At 47.3% G+C, this 21,851-nt stretch overlaps 1 protein-coding gene across 1 annotated transcript in view; it reads left to right on the plus strand.

The window, feature by feature from the left end:
- Positions 1 to 20,681, plus strand: part of LOC139050101 (pikachurin-like) — a 194,567-nt gene extending 173,886 nt beyond the window's left edge. The window contains exons 10-15 of the mRNA XM_070526314.1: positions 2,518 to 2,755; positions 6,348 to 6,576; positions 7,222 to 7,402; positions 12,842 to 12,920; positions 13,879 to 14,231; positions 17,193 to 20,681. Coding sequence (XP_070382415.1) covers positions 2,518 to 2,755; positions 6,348 to 6,576; positions 7,222 to 7,402; positions 12,842 to 12,920; positions 13,879 to 14,231; positions 17,193 to 17,341 — 1,229 coding nt within the window. The 3' untranslated portion in view covers positions 17,342 to 20,681. The remainder of the gene's footprint in view (positions 1 to 2,517; positions 2,756 to 6,347; positions 6,577 to 7,221; positions 7,403 to 12,841; positions 12,921 to 13,878; positions 14,232 to 17,192) is intronic.
- Positions 20,682 to 21,851: the final 1,170 nt, after the last annotated feature.

The raw sequence follows: 21,851 nt of genomic DNA on the forward strand, positions 1-21,851 counted from the left end.
GAAACGGGGAAAAGCGGCAGGAGAAGATGGAATAACAGTCGATTTATTAAAGATGGAGGAGACACAATGCTTGAAAAAGTGGTGGCTCTCTATACGAAATGTCTATCAACTGCGAGGCTCCCAGAAAACTGGAAGAATGCAAACAACATACTAATCCACTAAAAGGGAAACATTAAGGAACTGAAAAATTATAGGCCTATTAGCTTACTCCCAGTATTATATAAAATATTTACCAAAATAATCTTCTATAGGATAAGGGCAACACTGGACTTCAATCAACCAAGGGAACAGGCGGGCTTCAGAAAAGGATTCTCTACAATGGATCACATCCATGTCATTTATCAGGTTATCGAAAAATGCGCAGAGTGCAATAAGCCTCTTTATAGGCTTTCATAGCTTACGAAAAAGCATTTGATTCAGTAGAGATACCAGCAGTCATAGAGGCATTGCATAATCAAGGAGTACAGACCGCTTACGTAAATACCTTGGAAAATATCTACAGAGCCACCTCAGCCATCTTAATTCTACACGAGAAAAGTAGGAAGATAACTATAAAGAAAGGCATCATACAAAGAGACACAAACTTTCCAATGCTATTCACTGCATGCTTGGAAGAAATATTCAAACAGTTAAACTGGGAAGGTTTAGAAGTAAGGATCGACGGTGAATACCTGAGCAACCTTCCGTTTGCCAATGACATTGTTCTGTTCAGCAACACTGCGGACGAGTTACAACAAATTATTGAGGGCCTTAACAGGGAGAGTCTAAGAGTGGTGCTGAAGATTAATATGCAGAAGACAAGAATAGTGATGAATAACTTGGCAAGGGAACAAGAATTCAGGATCACCAGTGAGCCTCTAGAGTCTCGGGTATACTCTAGAGACACGGGTGTAGATGACATTCTAATTGACATGAAGAGAAAAAAATGGCACTGGGCAGATCATGTAGTGCGTAGAGTAGATAACCGTTGGACCATTAGGGTGACAGTAGCGGTACCAAGAGAAGGGAAGCGCAGTAGAGGACGACAGAAGACTAGGTGGTGCGACGAAATTAGGAAATTTGCGGGTGCTAGTTGGAATCAGCTGGCGCAGGACTGGAGATCGCTGTGAAAGGCCTTCGTCTTGCAGTGGACATGAAATAGGCTGACGACGACGATGATGATGAAGTTGTAGTTTACGACTTTTCCGCGCATTTTAGCTTGAGAAATTCAATTAATTGAGTGAATTTATTGCGTCATATGAACGGCCTGGTTATGTGTGGTTCGAAAAATTTTTTGCCGATGCGAAGTCTGGCGCTGACGCCAAATTTTCTGTGGCAGCGGCTCCTTAACGCTTTCGCGTTAAAACGTTTTTGAATGCAGGCATCTCGTAACTCGTTCCTCCTAGCATCCTGGTATCCCGTAACAAGACAAGTAGATAAAGTAAAGATTTATCGCTCTGCTGATTGAATGGTAACTAAGGATGTTTGAGACGCGAAACTTCTGAATCGAATGTGAATATTCGAGAAAAATAATCTTCAAATATTGAATCGAATATGCAATACTTTGTCATTTCTGAAGAAACGTGAAATATGAAGTTCGCACTGAGCTCGTTTGGGTAAGTAGTCGGGCTTATATATATTGTGATCCGTTCACAATGACATGTCAGGTTAACTGAGGGCTTGTATATTAACAATAACTGCTTTTAATTATCTGCGGCACACCAGCAATGGCGGTGGTGAAGCAAGGAAACACCGTCTTACCAGATGCACGTACAGGGTTGTAGGATAGAAAAAAATCGTTCAGTGTTGTTTGTTGCAAGACAGATGTGTTACAACTCCGCATATTGTTTTAAAAGGGATGAAAACATGGCGAGAATAACGAAGTAATAAATCGAGCTAAAGCTTATTGAATGGCTGGAAATAATTGAGTCGCTTTCTCTCTCTCTCCCATGTGCTCGCTAAGTAAGTTGTGCCGTGCGCAAAAACCGCAGCTGTCGTAGTAGTTGTATTTCTACTAACTCCAAGTCGAATACCAAACAAACAATGCCGATGACAGTTATGTACAGCAGCTGCTGAGGCCACTGTACATGAAGACAAAAGAGAAACAATAAATTTACTGTCTGTTTAATACGCATAAAAGTATTCCTCTCTCCAGTATCATTTTATGAACATATACGGTGCGTAAGTCTTAGTTTTCGGTTGATAATACAATCTAGTGACCGTCCAAAAACAAGAAAGGGGCTGACAGATGGAATAGCACACTGTGGTATAAAGTTTGTAAACAGGGATAAGGTGCCTCAGACAGGCAGGCCAACGTTTCGATAGGAAGACCTATCTTCGTCAAAGGGGCCGGTGACGAAGATAGGTCCTCCTATCGAAACGTTGGCCAGCCTGTCTGACGCACCTTATCCCTGTTTACAAACTTTATACTCTAGTGACCGTGCTTTTTTTGCAACACAGGCACAACGCAGCAACAACAACAAAATCCGGTTTGTAAAAGCAGTGTTCTCAGTGTTCATTCCTCTCTTGTACTTGCAGCCGTGGAGATCGTGGTGCCATCGTTCAATGGCTCGTCTTACCTCCGCTTTCCCGGCCTGGGCAACGACCATCTGTCGTTCCTGGACGTACAGTTGGTCATCAAGCCTCTGTCGCCACATGGTGTCTTCTTCTACAACGGCGCCAAGATGGACGGCACGGGGGATTTTGTGTCGCTTCAGATGGCCGACGGACACGTCGAGTTCCGCTTCGACCTCTCCACCGGCACAGCAGTGCTCAGGCAAGTGTGAAGGACTGCATGCGCCAGAACTTGTGGCGACGCGGGAGACGACGCTAAGCGGCGCTGTGGGCATAGACGCCTGAATGCAACCTCTCGTGAATACACATGTTTGTTAATTTAAAAATTAAATTATGAGGTTCTACGTGCCAAAACCACTTTCTGATTATGAGGCACGCCGCAGTGGAGGACTCCGGAAATTTCGACCACCTGGGGTTCTTTAACGTGCACCTAAGTCTAAGTACACGGGTGTTTTCGAATTTCGCCCACATCGAAATGCGGCCGCCATGGCCGGGATTCGATCCCGCGACCTCGTGCTCAGCAGCCTAACACTATAGCCACTGAGCAACCGCGGCGGGTTACACATGTTTGTTAGTGAGCCGGTTAGTGTAACCAAGGCACTTGCATAGAAGTTTTAAAACAGGAGGCAAGGAAGTTGACTTCTAATGGCATAGTGTTCTGGTGATGATGAAGATGGCAGTGGCTGCAGGACGATGCATGGTCGTCTTTTCTCTGAACTACATTCAGCATCCTCCCGGTCGCTATAACGTCAGGCGGCGATCGTACTGGTGTACTTGAAAGGTCTTTTTTTTTGTTCGCTTTTCTTTTTTTCTTTCTTTTTTTTTGAGTGACAGCCCCTAGCCTTTTATGCTTTGACAGTTTCGGAAAATACATCTCGGTTTGCCTAAACTTTAAGCAGTGCTTCTCCCGTTGGTGACACGTCCGGAGAATGTGCTTGCGGTACACATGTGGTAAATAGTTTGGCTGTTAAGTTAGTGACGACGCGGACTGTGCAGCCCATTAAAGGATTGGGTGTACGATGTCAAAGCTGTCAGTGATGAAATTGGAAGCTGACAGTGCCGACGAATGGCATCGACCTTGTTTAAACAGCGTGGTTGAAGCCCGGCGTTTGATGTACTGTTAATATATCTTGTAGTTAACATATAGTTATAGTTAATATATGTCATAGCGCTCTAGGAAGCTTCTGTAGGACATTCTGGTACGCATACGTTACCGATTCGATGTCTTCTAAGAATCACTCTTGCTCGTTACTTGAGGGAAGAGTGCGAATTCGCTGAATTATTACAAATAAAACAAGTTTGGCTGAACCGACTCACAAAGGCGTCAAATGTATTCGTCACTCCAGAAGTTCATGTGACACCTGCAGGAGAACGGAGGAAACCTCGCGCGAAGGTCGGAGGAGATGCTCCGTCCGTAGCCTTGGTAATGCGATCGCGCACGCTGCGCCACCTTAGAGCCCCGCACGGCCAAGCGGGTTTGCTGTGTTTCACAAGTGTTCATCAGCCAGATTTATCGCCAGGTCCGTTTCACAAATTTCCCCCTGCACCGAAAGATCGGTATCGAAGAGCCACATGGATTGTGACTATCCGCATCGCACACCTGATACTTTGCCCACGACAGATTTTCTCATTTTTTCTTTTTTCAAGCGAGGATCGGTTTGTATTTAGTGTAGACAGAACGCGAACCGGTTGCTTGTATGACATTTGCAGTAAGGCGCTGCAACGACCTTCAGGGAGTTTGCGTCGAAGTTGTTAACGTGAACGTGGTAACGTTGAGCGTATGCATGTTGCAACATGTAGTTTCTTGTTATAAAGCCGGCGTGGTAGTGCAATTTGTGATTCAAACGTCTCCACGGCGCCCAATCTTTATTTGGACGAGCGTGTTACATCGGATACATGCGGCGCCCAGCGGGGGGCCACCGCGCATGTTTCATCAGCGAAAATCGGAACACCGGAGCTTCAGGTGCTCTTAAGTAACGTCGGTAATTCGTTCTGTTGAAGCCAAACACGTACGCTTCAGCTGGAAAGATGACTATTGGTTGGCATAACGGTACGCCCTCGTTGCGGCTTGGTCGCGCTACTCTAATAAATTGTATTATTAAGTAGCGCTCAATTTAAATTGCGTAATTATCGAATCGATTTCAGTTCGTATGAGCGTCTGAAGGAAATGGGCTGTTCGGAAGTGAACACAGCTATGGACAAATAAAACGCATATTAGTTTACACCTTAACGTATTTTTTTCTCTTTCCCGAGAGAGAGAGAGAGAGCAAATGATAAAGGAAAGGTAGGGAGGTTAACTAGGACTGAGCCCGAAGTTTACACAGCAGCATTGGTGGTGATACGAAGAGAGTGGGGTGCAATCGTTTACAATCAGGCCATGCACCACAAGCCAAACCTGCACAATGTGGGCAGATGTGTGTTTTTAGTGTAAGAAGAGCCCCCGGTTTCTCTTTTTTCCTCGTTTCAGTTGGCTAGGACGTAAACACTGGACACCCTACTGCAACAACCATGGGAAGGGAAGCAGCAGTCATCTTGCGCCCATCTTTAACGCAAAAATAGATAACAGAACTTTTAAGAATGCCAAATTAGCGGCAAGGCTTCACGCAACCTCGTACTGCATGCCGGACTAGGTCTCGCAACAAAGTGCACAAGCTTACTTTTACGTTTGCTGGCTCTTTAGACTGATGAGGGCGTGCGAAGTCTGCGCTTTAGCCAAACGAAAAAAGAAAGCGTTCGCTCGCCGTGCACTTTTGCTCTTAACCAGCGGCAACAGCTGGTCGAGCTGTTGCGCGGGCCACGTCCAACGTACCTAACTGTACTGGTAGCGAATTTTGGGCAATCGTGAAGTCACCAAATTTAGACTACCGATGCCGACGTTGCGACCCCGTGTGGCTTGTTTCGACGTATCGCCTCTGGCACGTAACGCTGTTCGGAACGTTGAGATAAATTTCTCGAAGAAGGCGGAAGTCGAATTCATGAACAAGTGAGTTTGTTCAGACGTCTAAGGGAAAAGATGCGCGATTATCATGTTTAATTCTTCACGTTAGAGAGCACGTTTAAATAAATGGTTCCCGAAATATACCAGAAGTTGTGAGGGGGAAAAAAATAGGTGCTCACGGACTTGCGCGCCGTAAAAAGTAAATAGGCAGGTTGCAAGGAAAGAACCACAGGCTGTAGAGTCAAAAATAAAGCTGCTACATCACTAGGCTGCCCGAAACCCTAAGTGACAGAGTACAAGCAAAAATCACGGCTACCGCTTCTAGGCTTCCGACGGCGAAGCTGTTCACAAATTTTGCATTGCTCATCTTGTATCTGCATTGCTTGGTAACATTTTTTCGTTGATTCGCTTCTGAAAATTTGCCACACTACTTCTAGTAGATCCTTTAAGCCTTTAACATTGGGTTTTGGGGGAAACATTTGGTCAGTTTCGGCTGTTCGACAATACCGAATAGTGTGTTTGAATAGTTAGTGCGTAATTATACACCGTATAGTTCCTGCTTTAATGCGAATAGTTAGTGCGTAATATCTGATTCGTTGAAAACTTCAATATTCGCCCGCCCCATCTTTTGCTTAGTTGGAAAATCGGCTTCAGTAGTTCCCCCATATATTTTTTTTTTAGTTATGACCATGCATCATCACAGCTCCTGCAGGTAAAAATGCACTAGTAAACTCTCCCGAACCACCACTTTGGTTTTTGTGTTTTAGTTCATAGAATCCTCTCTACCATTCCGCAAAAGTTTCGTATGCCCAGAATTTAACAGATCCTTCACTTCCAAATCTTAACGCCACTTCAGGAGTCCGTATCCAGTGGCCCTTGGCGAATGGCACTTGGTGAAGGCGTCCCGCACCGGCCGTCTGGGAACCCTGACACTGGATCGCCAACCCGGTGTCGAAGCACACTCTCCTGGCGCCTTCACCCAGCTCTCGCTTCCACTGAACCTCTACCTGGGCGGGGTGCCGGATCCCAAGGAGACCGCAGTCGGCGCCGACGTCATGCAGTCCTTCGTTGGTTGCGTACAAAGGGTGAGCGACGTTTTGAAACTGCCGCGTTATATTTAAAAAGAAAGAGCTTACAGATTTTAGTCTGCCTAAAGCGGTTCGAACGTTGAGCGGCATCGTCACTAGATCCTTTTTCTACAACAGTAACTCCTTTGTTGCTAAGAGGGCATGGCTCTGGGAGATAACAGAAGGGCTGAGGACAGTCCTGTCCATAATTTGATCCTCACAAGATGTTTTATCCTCACAACTGCTCTTATTGAATTTTTTAAATTATATCATGTTTCGGAGATGTTAGCAGCTTTAATTGGCACAGGATACTCCTTTCCGGATACAAATAAAAATAATGAAGGCCGCAGAGATGAAAAACAAATGACCAAGTCACCCTCATACCTTCAACTTTATTAAGTCAAACGTTAGTCTGAAAGTAATGCCACATTAAAAAATAGTGAGGAAGGAATGAACAGGGAAAAAGGAAGTCCAGTCAATTGAGGGACCACAGAATAAGTCCACGCGAAGGCATGTCAATTCAGGCACGGAATGGAACAAAGTGTATTGAATATTTTCTCTGAAGAAAACCAATTTATTGTGCGACAGTGGCGCCCTCTTAGTTTCACTCAACACGGTTTTTTTTTTTCCTACATTGATCGCGCGCGTTCCTCATACACCCAGCTGACCATCAACAACCGGCCCGTGCGTCTGATGCAAGAGGCCCTGTCGGGAGTGAACGTGGCCAATTGCGTGCATCCCTGCGTCACGGGTCCCTGCTACAACGGCGGCGCCTGCCAGCCGCGCATGGATCTGTACGCCTGCCACTGCAAGCTCGGCTACGCGGGATCCAACTGCCAAAACGGTACGTGCGATTGGTTTTGGCGCGATGCCTTGGCGAGGAAGCGGCGAGACGCGCCTTGCCTTTCAGCCATCGCAATCGGTTACTGTAAAATGCATGTGGTGTTAGACACTTGGGGGCGTTAGGTCGTTTTTGTGAACGATTAATTTGCGAAAAAAAATATTGGGGCCCGTCAGAGGCACAACCGTTTAACCGGCGTCAGTCTCTCGAGTGATGTCGTAGGGAACGAACGTGCCCACTGAAAATTCGTTCTCAGTGTAGCAGGAGCAGTAGTGCCAAAGCGATAAGCGTCTGACTTCATTTCCTCTCATTTGGGCAAGGGCAACTTGTCTTTGAGTACAGCTTCCGGCGACGAGGAACAGGAAAAACATCGATTGCTACACTACACTGGTGCTGCTAAACTCTCGCTAATGAATTGACGAAATACATTTTAGCGAGAGTGTAGCAGCACCAGGCAATGACGAAGACAGAATAAGTATAGAATTTGGCGACCCACCAGCATGGAGCAGAATTAAAACACAACGGTTCGGAAAATGCGTGCACATGGTAAGTAAACGGACCGTAAAGGTTAGTGCAAACTTACACGCTGGTCGAAATTCAAACACAGTTCATTGACCAAGCTATTGGAATGTGCACCTTGATCTAAAGATTTGGAGCAGCCGCCTGTCAATGAAAATTTTGCATGGGAGGGGTAGGCATGCTAATTAGGCGAAGTTTGCAGTGGGAAAGGCTAAAAGATGTGTAAAAAATTATGGGGTATTATACGTGCCAGAACCACAATCTGATTATGAGGCACGCCGTAGTGAGGGACTCCGGAATAATTTGGACCACCTTGGGTTCTTTAACGCGCATCTAAATCTAAGTACACGGGTGTTTTCGCATTTCGTCCCATCGTAATGCGACCACCGTGGCCAGGATTCAATCCCGCGACCTCGTGCTTAGCAGCCCAACACCATGGCAACTAAACAACCACGGCATGCAAAAGATATGTAAGGAGCATTTATGCATTAGCGGCGCACAGGAAGGGAGAAAAGACGTGGCTAGACTTGCTTACTTATAGACAGGTAGTGATAGCGGATATCAAAATGAAGAATTGATTCTGTGCTTTAGAGGCGCTAATAACGAGTCAGGTGCATGAACGCGTACATGGAGGATTTAGACATATCTACTGATTACGACAGTTCTCAAGCGCTGGATCTTTGTGATGAACAGAATCTTATTTAACAGGGAAAATAAGGGTTCTGGACAAGTAACGCGAAAATATAAGAATAGGCAGTCAAAGCATTGACTGCACCTTAGTCCTACAAATGGATTACGAATGACTAGGCCAATGGATGATACATTAACATTGAAACGGTAGCCTGTGTAACGATCACAAACCTATAGCCTCAAAATTTCGCCAAGACAGGAGCTGACCGCAGCAGGTTGCTTAGGAAATTAATTAAAAAAATAAATAACACAAAAATATGGAGGGGATCTCTACATTTTTTTGCGAAGAAAAGAAACTGCTAGACGTCATGCAGCAAGGTTTAAGAAAAACGTGGCCAAAAAATAGGAGTGGATAGAGGAACCCACGTTAGGGGTGGAACAACGAAATCGAACAGGTGTTTTAGGGATCCCAGAGAAGCCAAGGACTTAGGATTCCACTGTAAATGGCTGTAAGGGAGGAAGACGTACCGTCTTCGAAGGAGGCTGCGTGCCTAGGAAGGAAAGCTCAGTTCAAGCTCAACCAGATCCTGCAAAAGAGAAGCCTTGGAAATTAAAATTTAACGTAGAAATGTTTTACCGAAAACAAAGTTGCAAAAAATGTCCCCAAGACCGGATGAAATCCCACTACAGCTAATTAAACATCTGACTAGCGCCATGAAGTTAGTGAATAAAACAAAAAGAAATCTCGATTGGATGAAGTGAAACCAAGGCGAACCTCATCTACAATGTCGAGCTCGTACAAACCAGTTACAATAATGTTGGTGATATATAAATAGCAATGCAGGCCATAAAAGTAGAGAAGTCACGTTGCGGGGAGGGGAGGAATTATCATGGGGGAGCTATAAGATACATTCAGACCAGGCAGACGCTTAGAGGAAATATTTTTGTGCCAACTCAATTCATAAAGATTCGAAAGGCTGAGAGTATACGTTTCAAGGTAGCATTACTAGATATTAAGAGAGTTTATGACAACATAGGCACTCAATTTCTATGGGATAGATAGGCACAACCGAGTGGAAATTGTATGGGAAAGTGGAAAATTCACCGAGGATTGAAACAAGGATTACCGCTGTTCCTCATGCGTTATCCCAAAGGCACAGAAAGACGATTGACAAACAGCAAATTAGGTTGGTATTTGTCTCGCATCTTTAATAGGGGGAACCAAAGATCCCTGGACTGAATGTAGGTAGACGACGTAGTACTACTGGGGGGCAATGCGACAGATTGACAGAGACACTGGATTCCAAGGATTGACTACATTCCAAGGGAAGGGAAGCGTAGCAGGGGGCGGCAGAAAGTTAGGTGGGCGGATGAGATTAAGAAGTTTGCAGGGACATCATGGCCACAATTTGTACATGGCCGGGGTAGTTGGAGAAGTATAGGAGAGGCCTTTGCCCTGCAGAGGGCATAACCAGACTGATGATTATGATGATGATGAAACAGCCGATTCAAACACCCACCAAGAAAATCTACCAATGAATGGGAACCGGAATTTATCAATAATGCAACATGTAGCACGTTCAGGCTACGATAAATCTGGAAAGCAGTAACGGTGCCAGCGCTAATGCTCGCAGATGCTATTCTGTGCTTACAAATCTGACTTCTTCCTGTTGGAAGTTAACCAAAACATTCGTAGGCTCTGGGGGAGGGGCCACAGTAAAACTACAAATGAGGCAGCGTATTGAGACATGGTTTGGGCTTGTTTTGAAGTCGAAGAAGCGATGAGCAAAAGTAGTTTTGAAGAATGACTCAGGATAATAGGTAAAAATAAATGGATGGCTAAGGTTCAAACAGAAGAGAGAAAGAGCTAAGAGAGTGTAGATAGGCAACCAGGAGTCACAAAGAAGAACGCGATAGAAACAAAAGAGCGTGAAGATTTATAAAAATGAAAAAAGAAATTGGAAACTAAATGTGTGCGATAGCACAAAGGGCAGTTCCTTACAAGTTGAGGTCCCAACTGGCTGTTTAAAGACAAACGTACAGGAGCAAATATTCGCAATATCATCAAAGCATGTGTCTGCTGCAGCAGAAATTCAGAGATAACCCAGCATATATATGGGGGACAGTATTTTTCTTACTGTTTAAAATATTTGAAGAACTCGCTATTGGGTAGCACCCTCTGAGCCGCGTTACCAGAAGAGGCGAACTTTGGCCTAATTGACACATTATGTAATTTACGAACATCTACTTGGAATGAATTATGAGGCTGGAGCTACCTTCGAGATGCATAGCCAAAAAATTCTTCTAGAACACCTATTAGTGCTTTTGATTCTTTCGCAATAATTCGGAGTGCGCCTAGATTTAAAAAAAAATGCGGCGGCGTTTGTCTGAAAACTCCTACCAAAAGGACGTGCTTTACTAAAATGGCCTCCGAACTTGTAATATGCACCATAAAGTATTGGGTAAGAAATGCGTTTCGAATTTCGATGCTAGTGTTGCCCTCGCCATATTTAAGTGCAACGTTTCAGGGGCGGCTTGGACGATGCATTTTACCTGCCCGTAAATTTACCCATGGTTGGAAAGCTTTTCCCAAAAACCACAGCATCATATGGCGAGTGCCGCGTGATGAATCATTTCATTTGTCACGAAGCCTTTCGACCATGGGCGAATTTCAGCGCCGGTCGAATAAATGCATCGTGCAAGGCCGCCCTTGCTGCAGACAGTACGTGGGAACTGACAATAAGGAAAAATAAAAAGACATCGGCAGGCTCACACCCACTGGATGCCCGGGGGGCAGCGTAGGGAGACGATGTGCCTAAAAAGGCACGAAGCGTCCCGCACCCCTGTGACCGAGTGGCGACCCACATCAGAGCTGCTCCACGCGCGCCTTGCAAAGGCGTTACGCAGGAGCCAGTATTCGAACGTGAGTTTTCTGCGTGTGAGCTAAGCACGCTAACTACTCGGTAAACGCAGTTTGTGGCATCATTGTATACACTACATTGATCGTAGATTCCCAGTGTAACGCGCAGATGGCGTTGATCGTGGGCGATTCTTATCACATCGAAATACTTGGCCGTATAACGCACCTACGTCATTCGCCCAGCTTCTACAGCCTCACGTCCTTTCCCGTTCGCAGCTTCATTCCGGCGACGTCTCGGCGAAGAACGAGAGATAATGCCTGTGATAGGCATTGGCAGAGTCGGCGCTCCTTGTGTTCTTCCACCGTGTTCAGCTTAACGTTCAGCGAAACATCACCAACAACCTTGCCTGGCACATGCATGTCGACATTATATTTAGCAATGCCAATCGCATATTCAGCTATTTGCGCCGAAACTTCTCATCTGCACCATCGTCACTAACTAACTCTCTACAAAACATTCGTTCTTTCCAAACTAGAATACGCACGAGCCATTTGGGACCCGGCTAACATTACACCCATAAACAGCACAGAATCCATTCAAAATCGTGCAGTGCGTTTCTTCTTATCAAACTACTGCCGATATGCTAGCGTTACCTCAATGACAACAACACTTGCCAGAACTTTCAGTCGGAGATGCTTCCGCCTTTCGCTTTTCCATAAAATCTACCACAACAACCCTTTGTTGAAAGAACGTTTATCACCCAACCGTCATACATATCATCTCGCTCTGGCCACGGTTTCAAAGTTGGTGTGCCGTCTTCACGTACTAAACTTTGTAGTAATGCATTCATCCCTAGCACAAGCAAATATTGGAACCACCTTCCCGCCACCGTCGCAGCCATCCTGGATACCGACACCTTCAAAACCACCATTCATGAAACGCCACGTTAACTACGTCTTTGTATCTTGCACAATTTTTTTGTGATGTTCACCCACTCCTTTATGTAATGCCTTCAGGCCTTGAAAGTATCTTAAATAAATAAACATGACGGATGGGGAGATGTGAAGTGCACGCAGTATAAAAAGAGTTGCCATGTGAAGCAGTCAGAATGCGACTCCTCGATATCCCCCTTTCCACGCGATGCTTTGTACCGTGTTTCATCGTCGGGTTGGAGAGCGAGACCCCTTGGACAGCCGACATAGGCTGAACGTTTGAAACGTGCTAGCTTAGTGGCTTACATTCAGCGTTGCTAGTTCCATCAAATGAATGCACATAAAGCGCGCAGTTACATGGAGTAATCACTGCGTCAAAGTGCTGTAGTAGATATTTGACTATCAGAAATGCCATCGGTCCAGGTATTTTTCGTGCGTAATAGAACTACACATCCTCCGTAGCAGGCCTGAACAAAATGTGCCGTTTACCGTCTTTGCAGAAGTGAAAGAAGCCATCGCAGAACCTATGATGGGTGGAGCCAGCTACTTGCACTACACTTCGGATGACATTATGCGAAGGTATGCGCTGAAAGACACTGGGCACACGACGTTCGCACTGGAACAAATGTTCCATTATGAACAACATATGTTCATGGGTAATTAGGGCTCTTGCTTGCACGAGTAGAGACGTCACATTAATTGCTGTGTCTTGTGTATTCTCGAAAGTCGTCAGTGCGTTGGAGGCTACATACGAAAGACCGTCCATCATGTCCCACAAATCAATGCACGCTTATTCGGCGGCCTAGAGACAGCTGGTGGCCCTTCGTCGCCCGAACACCCTTTCTATTGCTGAGTTTTCGTGTACTCCATGCAACCACTTCTGAAATGTGTTCGGTTCAGCAAAGCCAGCAAGCTGCGCCGTTCAATCTTACGGATGCACCTCGAGTGGTGCTAGCTTAATACGATTTTCTTCAAGAGCTTTCGATGACCTTCATTTGGTTCGAATGCACCGTCATAATGGTGTCAAGTCCACAGTCTCGGCGGCCGAATTACAGAACGCATGCCATTATGGTTCGAGCATTGCTGCTGGATTTAAGGTCGCGTGCCCATCCGTTTCTTAAATGTGATATCGCAGTCAGTGAACAAACCCGAAAAACCACGCTGTTCGATCTCTCCATTGTGCATTCAGCCACAAATGTTTGCGGGATATGCAATACGTGGCGGGGCGAAGCAAAACTGCACTGCATTGCTGCGCCGTCTACCGTCGCACAATGTGGTGCCGAGGCCGCGCAAAGCGCGTTTGGCGCGGAAATGTCGGGATCCTCGTCACCACGCTGCGTGACGGTAGACGACAGTGCAGGTTTACGCCACTGTGCGACGCATTGCAGATCCCGCATGCTTTTGCGGCTGACTGTACGAACGCGGAAGCGAACATACGGTGCGTGCGCAGTGGATGCGTATGCCAGAAATTCAGTTTGCCCGGCTGTACCACTCAGGAAATGCCGTGACCTTGTTTTACGCGTCAACGGTGCCACAGGATACGCGGCGACCAGCTCGACGTGACCCTCGCCTTCCGGTCGTTCTCGAGCCACGGTCTGCTGTTCTGGGCCGGGGACTCCAGCCAGCAGAACCGGGGCTCGCTCTACTCGCCTTCGGACTACCTCTCACTGGGACTCGAGAAGGGCCTGCTCACGCTGCGCTTCAACCTGGGCTCCGGCGAGGCGCAGCTCTGCTGGAACACCACGCGCGTCGACGATGGACGCTGGCATCGTGCCGCACTGAGCCGGAGCCGCCAGCTGGCCACGCTGGGCCTGGACGGGTCATCTCCCGTGGCGGTGACGTCACCAGGACGCTTGAGGCAGCTTAACGTGCGCAGCGGACTGTACATTGGTGAGTCGGCGCACTGCCTGTTCCCCAGTGGTAATTAGCGTAGCGTCGGCTAGTTCATCACGCTGAGAAACTGATGGTAGCAACGTGTAATTTAATTTGTAGGTGCGATGACAGCTTCAACGCAGATTGAAGTCATTGCATGAGGAACAGGGCGGGAAATGCAGGAAGGTGAACCAGAAGAAGTCTGGTTCGGTGGACTACAAACTGGAAGAGGGGAGCGTAACGATTGAGAGGAGCTGACAATGCCGTTGTTGCAGAAGTTCCTGTAACGTTCCTTCTGTAGTGGTTCAGGCTTTGCTGCAGGTGTATGAGTAATCATCCACTTCGTCAAGCAAGGCCTACGCAAGGAGAAAGTGACTGAGCACTGAGTGCAACGCCACTCAAGACGAGTAGCAGAATAGATTGCTTGTTCACCCAGAACATGACGTGCGCAAGTTGTGCGAAGTGGACAGTCTCGGTGCTCTTTATTTCCTACCGAGATCGTGACTTGGCATTGTTTCGGGTATGTACCGCAGCAAATGTTCGAAGTGACGCGAGATGAGCTCTATGGCGATTCGTATTAGAGAAGGCCCGCGGCATCTGTAATATACCGGTTCGTTCCCGGCGGTAGTTTAAAATTGTTACCGTTGGAACAAAAGCTGCTGCTTTCGATTCATTAGTTGCTTGCATGCCATGGTCGCGATGCATTGGAGAACTCATTGCAGAAGGCAGTTGTCGCTGACGCACACCTTGCGGTAGCGGCGATGGTCTTCTGTTGAACGACAATCCAATCACGATGTTTGCGATTTGTACAGGAGGAGGCAATAATGAGAGCGAATGCATTCCGCCGGCAGGTCATATGATGCCGTGAAGAGAGAACTGGTAGTAAGTGGGAAGGCTGATGATCTAATTGGATATTGGTGGGGAAGCCTAGCTCCGTGCAGTGTGCACCCGTGAGTGAAAGTATACAGACCGGGGACTGCGAGTTTAAAGCTGATTCTTTCCTGTGCCTGCCAACGTATCTTGGAACTCAAGAGTGCCATTGGGAACTTTCCAGTGTACTCTTTAGTTTCAGTTCATTCTGGCGACCCTGTCTCGGGTCGGCCTGCACCTCGGCCTGCACATGCAACAGGACGGTGGAGGCGAATACACCTGCCAAATCGTGCGAATGGTCAGCCACACATCACCAAAAATACGAACTGAAAGAAGGCATAGCACAGCTCGTCCAGGCTCTCATAATCAGCCGCATCGCTTACGCTGCCCCGAACATACCCCTCACTTTCAAACAAAAAATCAAATAGACATACTACTGCGGAAAGTGTACAAGCAGGCGATCGGCCTACCAACAGGGGCAGCCAGACTCAGGCTCGAAGCTCTAGGAGACCATAACACAATAAGAGAAACCATACACGAACAGGAAGAACGGTCCTCGTGCGCCTAGTTGACGAACGAGCAATCTGGCCCCCAACGTCCGGGAGCACATCAAGGTAGCCCCCAGAAGCATGCACCCGGAACAGAATGCCGGTCGTCGCCAAGCTCGCGCAAAAACCCTCCAGACAAGATATGGCACCACACTGCACAGATCCCGTGCAGTATTCCCCAAAAGCAACCATGACGGCCAGCGTTGTCGACCATAACCTTCAAGAGGTGAGCTCTATGACGGTCCACACTGCCAACACCCTCGAGGTGGAGGATACAGTTATCGTCTCTAGTCAATGCCTCCTTTACTAGATGCCAGCCGCGTTGCTCGCTTTCCCATTGCGGCGGCGGTTCCCTTAGTTCGTGGCCTCCGCGATTCGCAGCAACGGCGCGCCGCCGGAGCCGATCGCGAAGGCCACGCTTAGTTGAAGTTAGTTCAGCATAAATTTCGTGAGGCGGCGCTTGTTGCCTTTTCAACTTCCGGCGGATGCGGGCCTCCGAGATGGCAACAGACGCCATGGTAATCTCCGAGGCCGCAGCACGTGACGCACACGTCCGCCACAAGCGGCGCTCGTTGCCTTTTCGCGGAGGAGAGTAAAGGGAGAGGGCCAGGAACCGAGTTTACGGACAACGCGGCTGGCATCTAGTAAAGGAGGCATTGCTCTAGTGTAACCAACGAGCACGCCACAATTACTGGCTCCCGGGCAGTTTGCCGTAGCTACGCGACAGCCAGAATATATTCCACCGCGCACCAACTCCTCAAAGAAGTTTCCCAATTACCGGACATTGAAACAGTATGGAGTCCATCCGTAGAAGTCAGCGTTCGCATACTGTAACCCTAGCTCATGCCTCCCGGACGCGTCTATGGAGCACGTACCTTTGCAATACAACGCCATACTACATACAATACGACAGAGTAAACAGAGAATACCCACCTCCCACGCGAAGACACCGTAGCATGGCGACAATTACAAACCAACACATACCCCCATTAAAGCAGACTACGCGCAATTCACCCTACACTGTACTTGTACAAATGTCCTCCTTGCAAGGACTACGCCTGTCTGTATCACACCAAAATGGTGGTACCTCAACATAAATGCAGTGCCGCAAACTCCCAACCCCACACCCGAGAAGTGGGAGGTCTACTGACTAGCTCGGAGCCTCGTGACCAGCAGAAACTGGTGCAGCGGGCCCGTGAGACAGCAAGAGCCGCAGGAGTCGCGAACTGAGGGCGCCTCCCTGCACAAGCAGAAAAAAAAAACACCTGTTTGTCTTCTTTTCAATAAATGTTTCTCGTCTTCCACCTGTGCCGAATTACTGCACATGGCACAGTAGGTGTCTATTATATCATTCAATAGTAACTGCGGGTCTGATCGAAATTTGATTTCCAGAAGTTCAAGCTTCTCCACTGTTAAACTTCCGTCAATCAATACTGGAGTTGCCCGAATTTTCACGATTAGATTGTGAACCCATTCATTGATCTCTATGAATCAGTCACTAGAAGGTGTTCGTCTGTATGCGTACCAATAAAGTTTTTTTTTTCCTATTCTGCCAATGCAGGTGGCATCGGTGACGTTACCCACGTGACCAGAGGGCGCTACAAGTCGGGCCTAGTCGGCTGCGTGGCGAATCTGACTCTAGCCGGTGACTATCACGTCCGGCTCGTCTCACACGCCGCCACGGGCATCAACGTCCAACCCTGCCTTTGAAGACCTGGCGAAGAACCGCACCAGTAGCCCACGTAGAACTACAGCCCTGCGTTATTAACATGAAGTTCGCACAACCATGTTCCAGGGTAACCCCAGTCGTCTGTCATGCCCACAGGCTGTAGAAGACGGAACAGGGGTTAATGTGACATGCCTGTGTGTCTCGCGCTGAATCTGCGCAATAGCGACAGTTGTGAGGACAGTTCGGCTGCCAGATTTCCCCACTCTTCTAGTCCGCAGTCAACTCGGCTTTGCTAACACTCCTCGGTAGTTCTTTCCCCATCCGAACCTTACAGTTAGTGAACTCCGTTTAAAGGCATGATGTGAACAAATGATCGCTGCTTCGACCTTCCGTTTGCCGATGTCAGCAGTCGAGAGAATATGCTTAAGGGAACCAGCAGCGTCTTCGCTATAATGAATAAGAACTACAGTCATAATGTAAATGTTTTGTAAACAGTGCTAAAGACACTTCTAAGTTAATGACAGCCACTAGGTTTACCTCCAATGTAGCCTCCCGATTTTGACGTAGTTCAGAGCACATTACTCGCTTCCTTGCATCACACACTGGACGCACCAATTCCCCGGGGACCATTACCATACGATACTGGGGCTGCCCTGGACGTGAGGAAAACCGAAGACGAAGCTGCCGCGAAGGTGAACGACAGATGCAGAACTCCTGGACTCGCCACGAACACAATGGCCTGCTTGTGCGACGCCTAGAAGCCACGCAAGTGCCCACGACCATTCGCTTCGTTATTTTTCGTCTCAAATGCCAGTGCAGACGTGCTCTCCTGCGACATGACAAAGTATGGTCACCTCCCAAGCAGGCAACTATTCAATCACCCTGTCCTTCGATGCACAGTGGTGTCGTGAACATTGTGAGAAGTGCATCTGTCCAAACAGTACTACGGGTGCGCTTCCTTCTTTCGTTATAGCCGGATAGGTCTGCTTACGTGGCCCGAATAGAAGTATCTAGTGTTTTATTTGCCCCCCACCCACCCATGCAACTGTGCAGCCTCCGACACCCCCCTTCTGAAGTTGCGGGCGCAGCTGCTTTAAAGGAACAATGCCGCTTACCAGCTTGTCTACGCCTTCATGCATCCTAACAAGGGACTGTCATTGACACTCATAGGATGGCGGCTTGTCACAAGGCGCCATTGTGTTGAATGTGAGTGAAGGTGAAGAGCGGAAGTGTTTCTGTGCGGTTCTGTGTGCCCTAATCGCTCCTTTTACAGACGAAACCAGTGTTCCTTTTCTGTTAGCACCCCTGTAGGCGAACAATGCGCTAGAATCATTGTAAAGTTGCGATTAGCTCTGACAAAACAACAGTTTTACGTGGAAGATGCGGCAAGGTGCAAACACCTCGCAAAGCGAGTGGCACGACAGGACAGTCGTTGCTATGCTGTCAACAGCGAAAAAAGTCTGATGCGTTACCTGTAATTGTGCAGTTCCTTGGTGTGCCATTCTTCACTACAGGAGTGCTAACAGATTTTCTTTCGTTGCTGAAACTGCAACCTGGCAACATGTATTTGTGCGATGAATCACGATACGCTGCCGTGAAAGGACTCTTCACAATCCATGTTGCGTAGACTAGGCTGATCGCAAGGCGCACTGAGAGGACCGCGTTTCGAACGCGCCACCCTACATGCGACTAGCACAGAACATGTAAACCACAGCGGTCACATCCACCGACCACAGAGGCCTTCGGAGCCGCATGCTTTCTTTGCGGAGAAAAAAAACAAAGGTGTGCGCGTATTGTTCATGACTGTGCTTGTACGGATTCCTCGCAGCAACCACTACTGTTGCCTATGTAAGACCTCTATAGTTCAAACCGGTCGAACACCTATCATGCATACGACTACGATTTCAATTTCGCGCCAGTGAAACGTCGAGGGTTAGACAATGAATTACACTTCCATGCATGCAGTTTAAAAATCAACGCACGCTACTGGCTGTTTTCAGTTAGGTGTATTAAGAAAAGCGAACTTGCGCCACTAGTGCTCTAGCGCAGCATTCTGCTTGCAATCACTTGTCGCGGTGAATAAATTACGCTACTATCGCTACTGCGCAAATATTGCTACAAACGCCTGAAGCTGCTGAAATGAGCGTGTCGAAGGCTGTGTAGCATTAGCGAATTGATGTCAGCATGAAACCTGCGAAGAGAAATTTCAGGTACGCCTTCTTACATTTCAGGACATGCCGTGCACGAGCCAGTAGTTGTCTCGTGTCGCATTCTAATGGGCATTTAAATGAGGCGCAGAACTTCGGCATCATGTGGAGGGGAGTCTCAACAAGAAGAAACGTAACAGACTCTCGTGTACATTGGTTCTGTCAAACCATTGCAATAGGCGTAGTTCTGTATGGAGGTGATTATCCGAGTATTCTTATTTTTCGAATTGTTCATAACCTTTGCGTGTGTTTCTTGCTCGGGATCAGTGTTTGGACTCTTGTACATCTCTTGCACCTTCCCATTGTGATATGACCCAGCACTTCGCTCTGTGTGTGCATGCCTCACAGTAGGGACGCTGGATAGAAGACACGAAAAGGCGGCGAATTCTATTTGGGTCCAGCTGGCCAGCACCATTAGGAGTTGTGCGTCTGAACCTACTGCAACCAAGTAGATCGCGCCTACTCCTTACCGCTCTTCTTTTATATTACGTGAACTACATACTTCGCAAAGTACTCGGTTAACGCTGTCCTTATGACGTATCGCAAAACGGTCTTTCGATCCGGCGTCCGCGTTTGTCCTGTTGCTAATTGAAGGTAGTTCAGCAGAACGGTACGCGTGAAAACTGACCTCGGATAGGGCGTGAATGAGACAGCATGTCACGACCATATATTGTGGGGAAACGCTTAGCAGGGGTTATGGTAAGAAGACGTGTAAAACCAATATTGTTCCTTGCCGCAAGTCGTTGTTTGTGCTTGTCCTTTTATATGATTCTGTTTTCCCACTTCTATTAGTACTTATGTATGAAATAGAGCTTGGGAGGAGGTATGTGACTTCGTTAGTCAATCACTGGATCCCTTATGAGGCTTCGTGAATGCTTCGTTTGAAGGGCATTTTTCAGTGTACATATCAGCGCGTAATGTTTTCGATTATTGATTGCGTGTGTCGCTCTGTTAGAATCAAAGGTCTATGGTAAGTAACGACAGGTAAGTGTATGTATTGATGATAGATGAAGTCCGTTAAACGAGGGGGCTCGCTTCAGGGATCTAACACCACGAGCGTCACACCTGTAGCACAGCGCCTACATTGCGTATGTTTATAAAATTGGATGCTGTGTGCTCTGCTAACTAAAGCCCTTGTAACACCGAGATGGAGAAGTAAAGGTTGACCAAAGCACTGACGGTGTCTGAGTCATTCTCTCGCACTTTGTTGCGAGTGTCCTAATGACGAACTTTGTTTCGAAAGCCATGGACGAGAGATTCATGCCATCAATCAGGTAATCGATCAACACGTATATGCTGCTTTCATAGATCATGAAAAGGCATTTCAATAAGTTCAGATACCATCAGTCATGCAGGCATTGTTTAACGAAGGAGTACACGAGGCATACCTGAATATATTGGCAAATATCAACGAAGATTGCACAGCTACCTTACATCTCCACAAGAAAGAGGTCAGGGATGGGCAGCGCAGTCCCTCCAATGCTATTCACCAGTGTATTCAAACTACTAGAATGGAAAGGCCTAGGAGCGAGGATATACGGCGAATATCTCGGCAACCTTCCATTAGCAGATGGCATTGCCTTGTTCAGCAACACTGGGAACGAATGACAACAAATGATCGAGGTTCCTCACCGAGAAAGTGCTAGAGTGGGGTTAACGAGTAATATACAGCAGACAAAGGTAATGTTCAATAGCATGGCAAGAAGACATGTCGTTCAGAAAAGAGACAGGAAGAGAGCGGTACGGGTCAGGGAGCAAACGGTTCTATTTACGTTATAACAAAAATGGAGCTGAGCAAGCGATGTAATGCGTAGGGTGCTTAACTGACACTGAAAGCATATTTAGCGCCGGCAAAGGACGGAAGCAGACGACACCACAATGCGCCTTCCGTCCTTGTTCGCTGGTGCTAAATATGCGTTCAATGTCAGTTTACCAACAGGCCCAACAAATGGAAATTAGCTATTGGACCATTACGGTTAGAGAATGGGCGTCAAGAGAAGCGCAGTCGAGGACGGCAGAAAACTAAGTAGGGTGATGAACTTCCGAAATTTGCAGCAGTGATTGGAGATCGCCCTTCGTCCTCTAGTGGACGTAAAAGCAGGCTGTGACAGCACGACCAGTCACGCAATATTAACTTGCTAACTTGCGCCTCTCACAGCTTATCGCAGACACGCTGCCATAATTCCCTAAAACCATAACACCTCATAGTTCGTTTCTTACCTAAGACGGTACATCGCTGGTCTGCCAGTCCGGCTACACCAAAAAAGTGGCTGTGCATTCCATTGCCTTCCTGCATCAAAATCGTACGCGAATTGTGATTACCGATGAACTGTAGTTCGCGAAC

This window comes from Dermacentor albipictus, chromosome 9 (genome assembly GCF_038994185.2).
Source record: "Dermacentor albipictus isolate Rhodes 1998 colony chromosome 9, USDA_Dalb.pri_finalv2, whole genome shotgun sequence".
NCBI lineage: Eukaryota > Metazoa > Arthropoda > Arachnida > Ixodida > Ixodidae > Dermacentor > Dermacentor albipictus.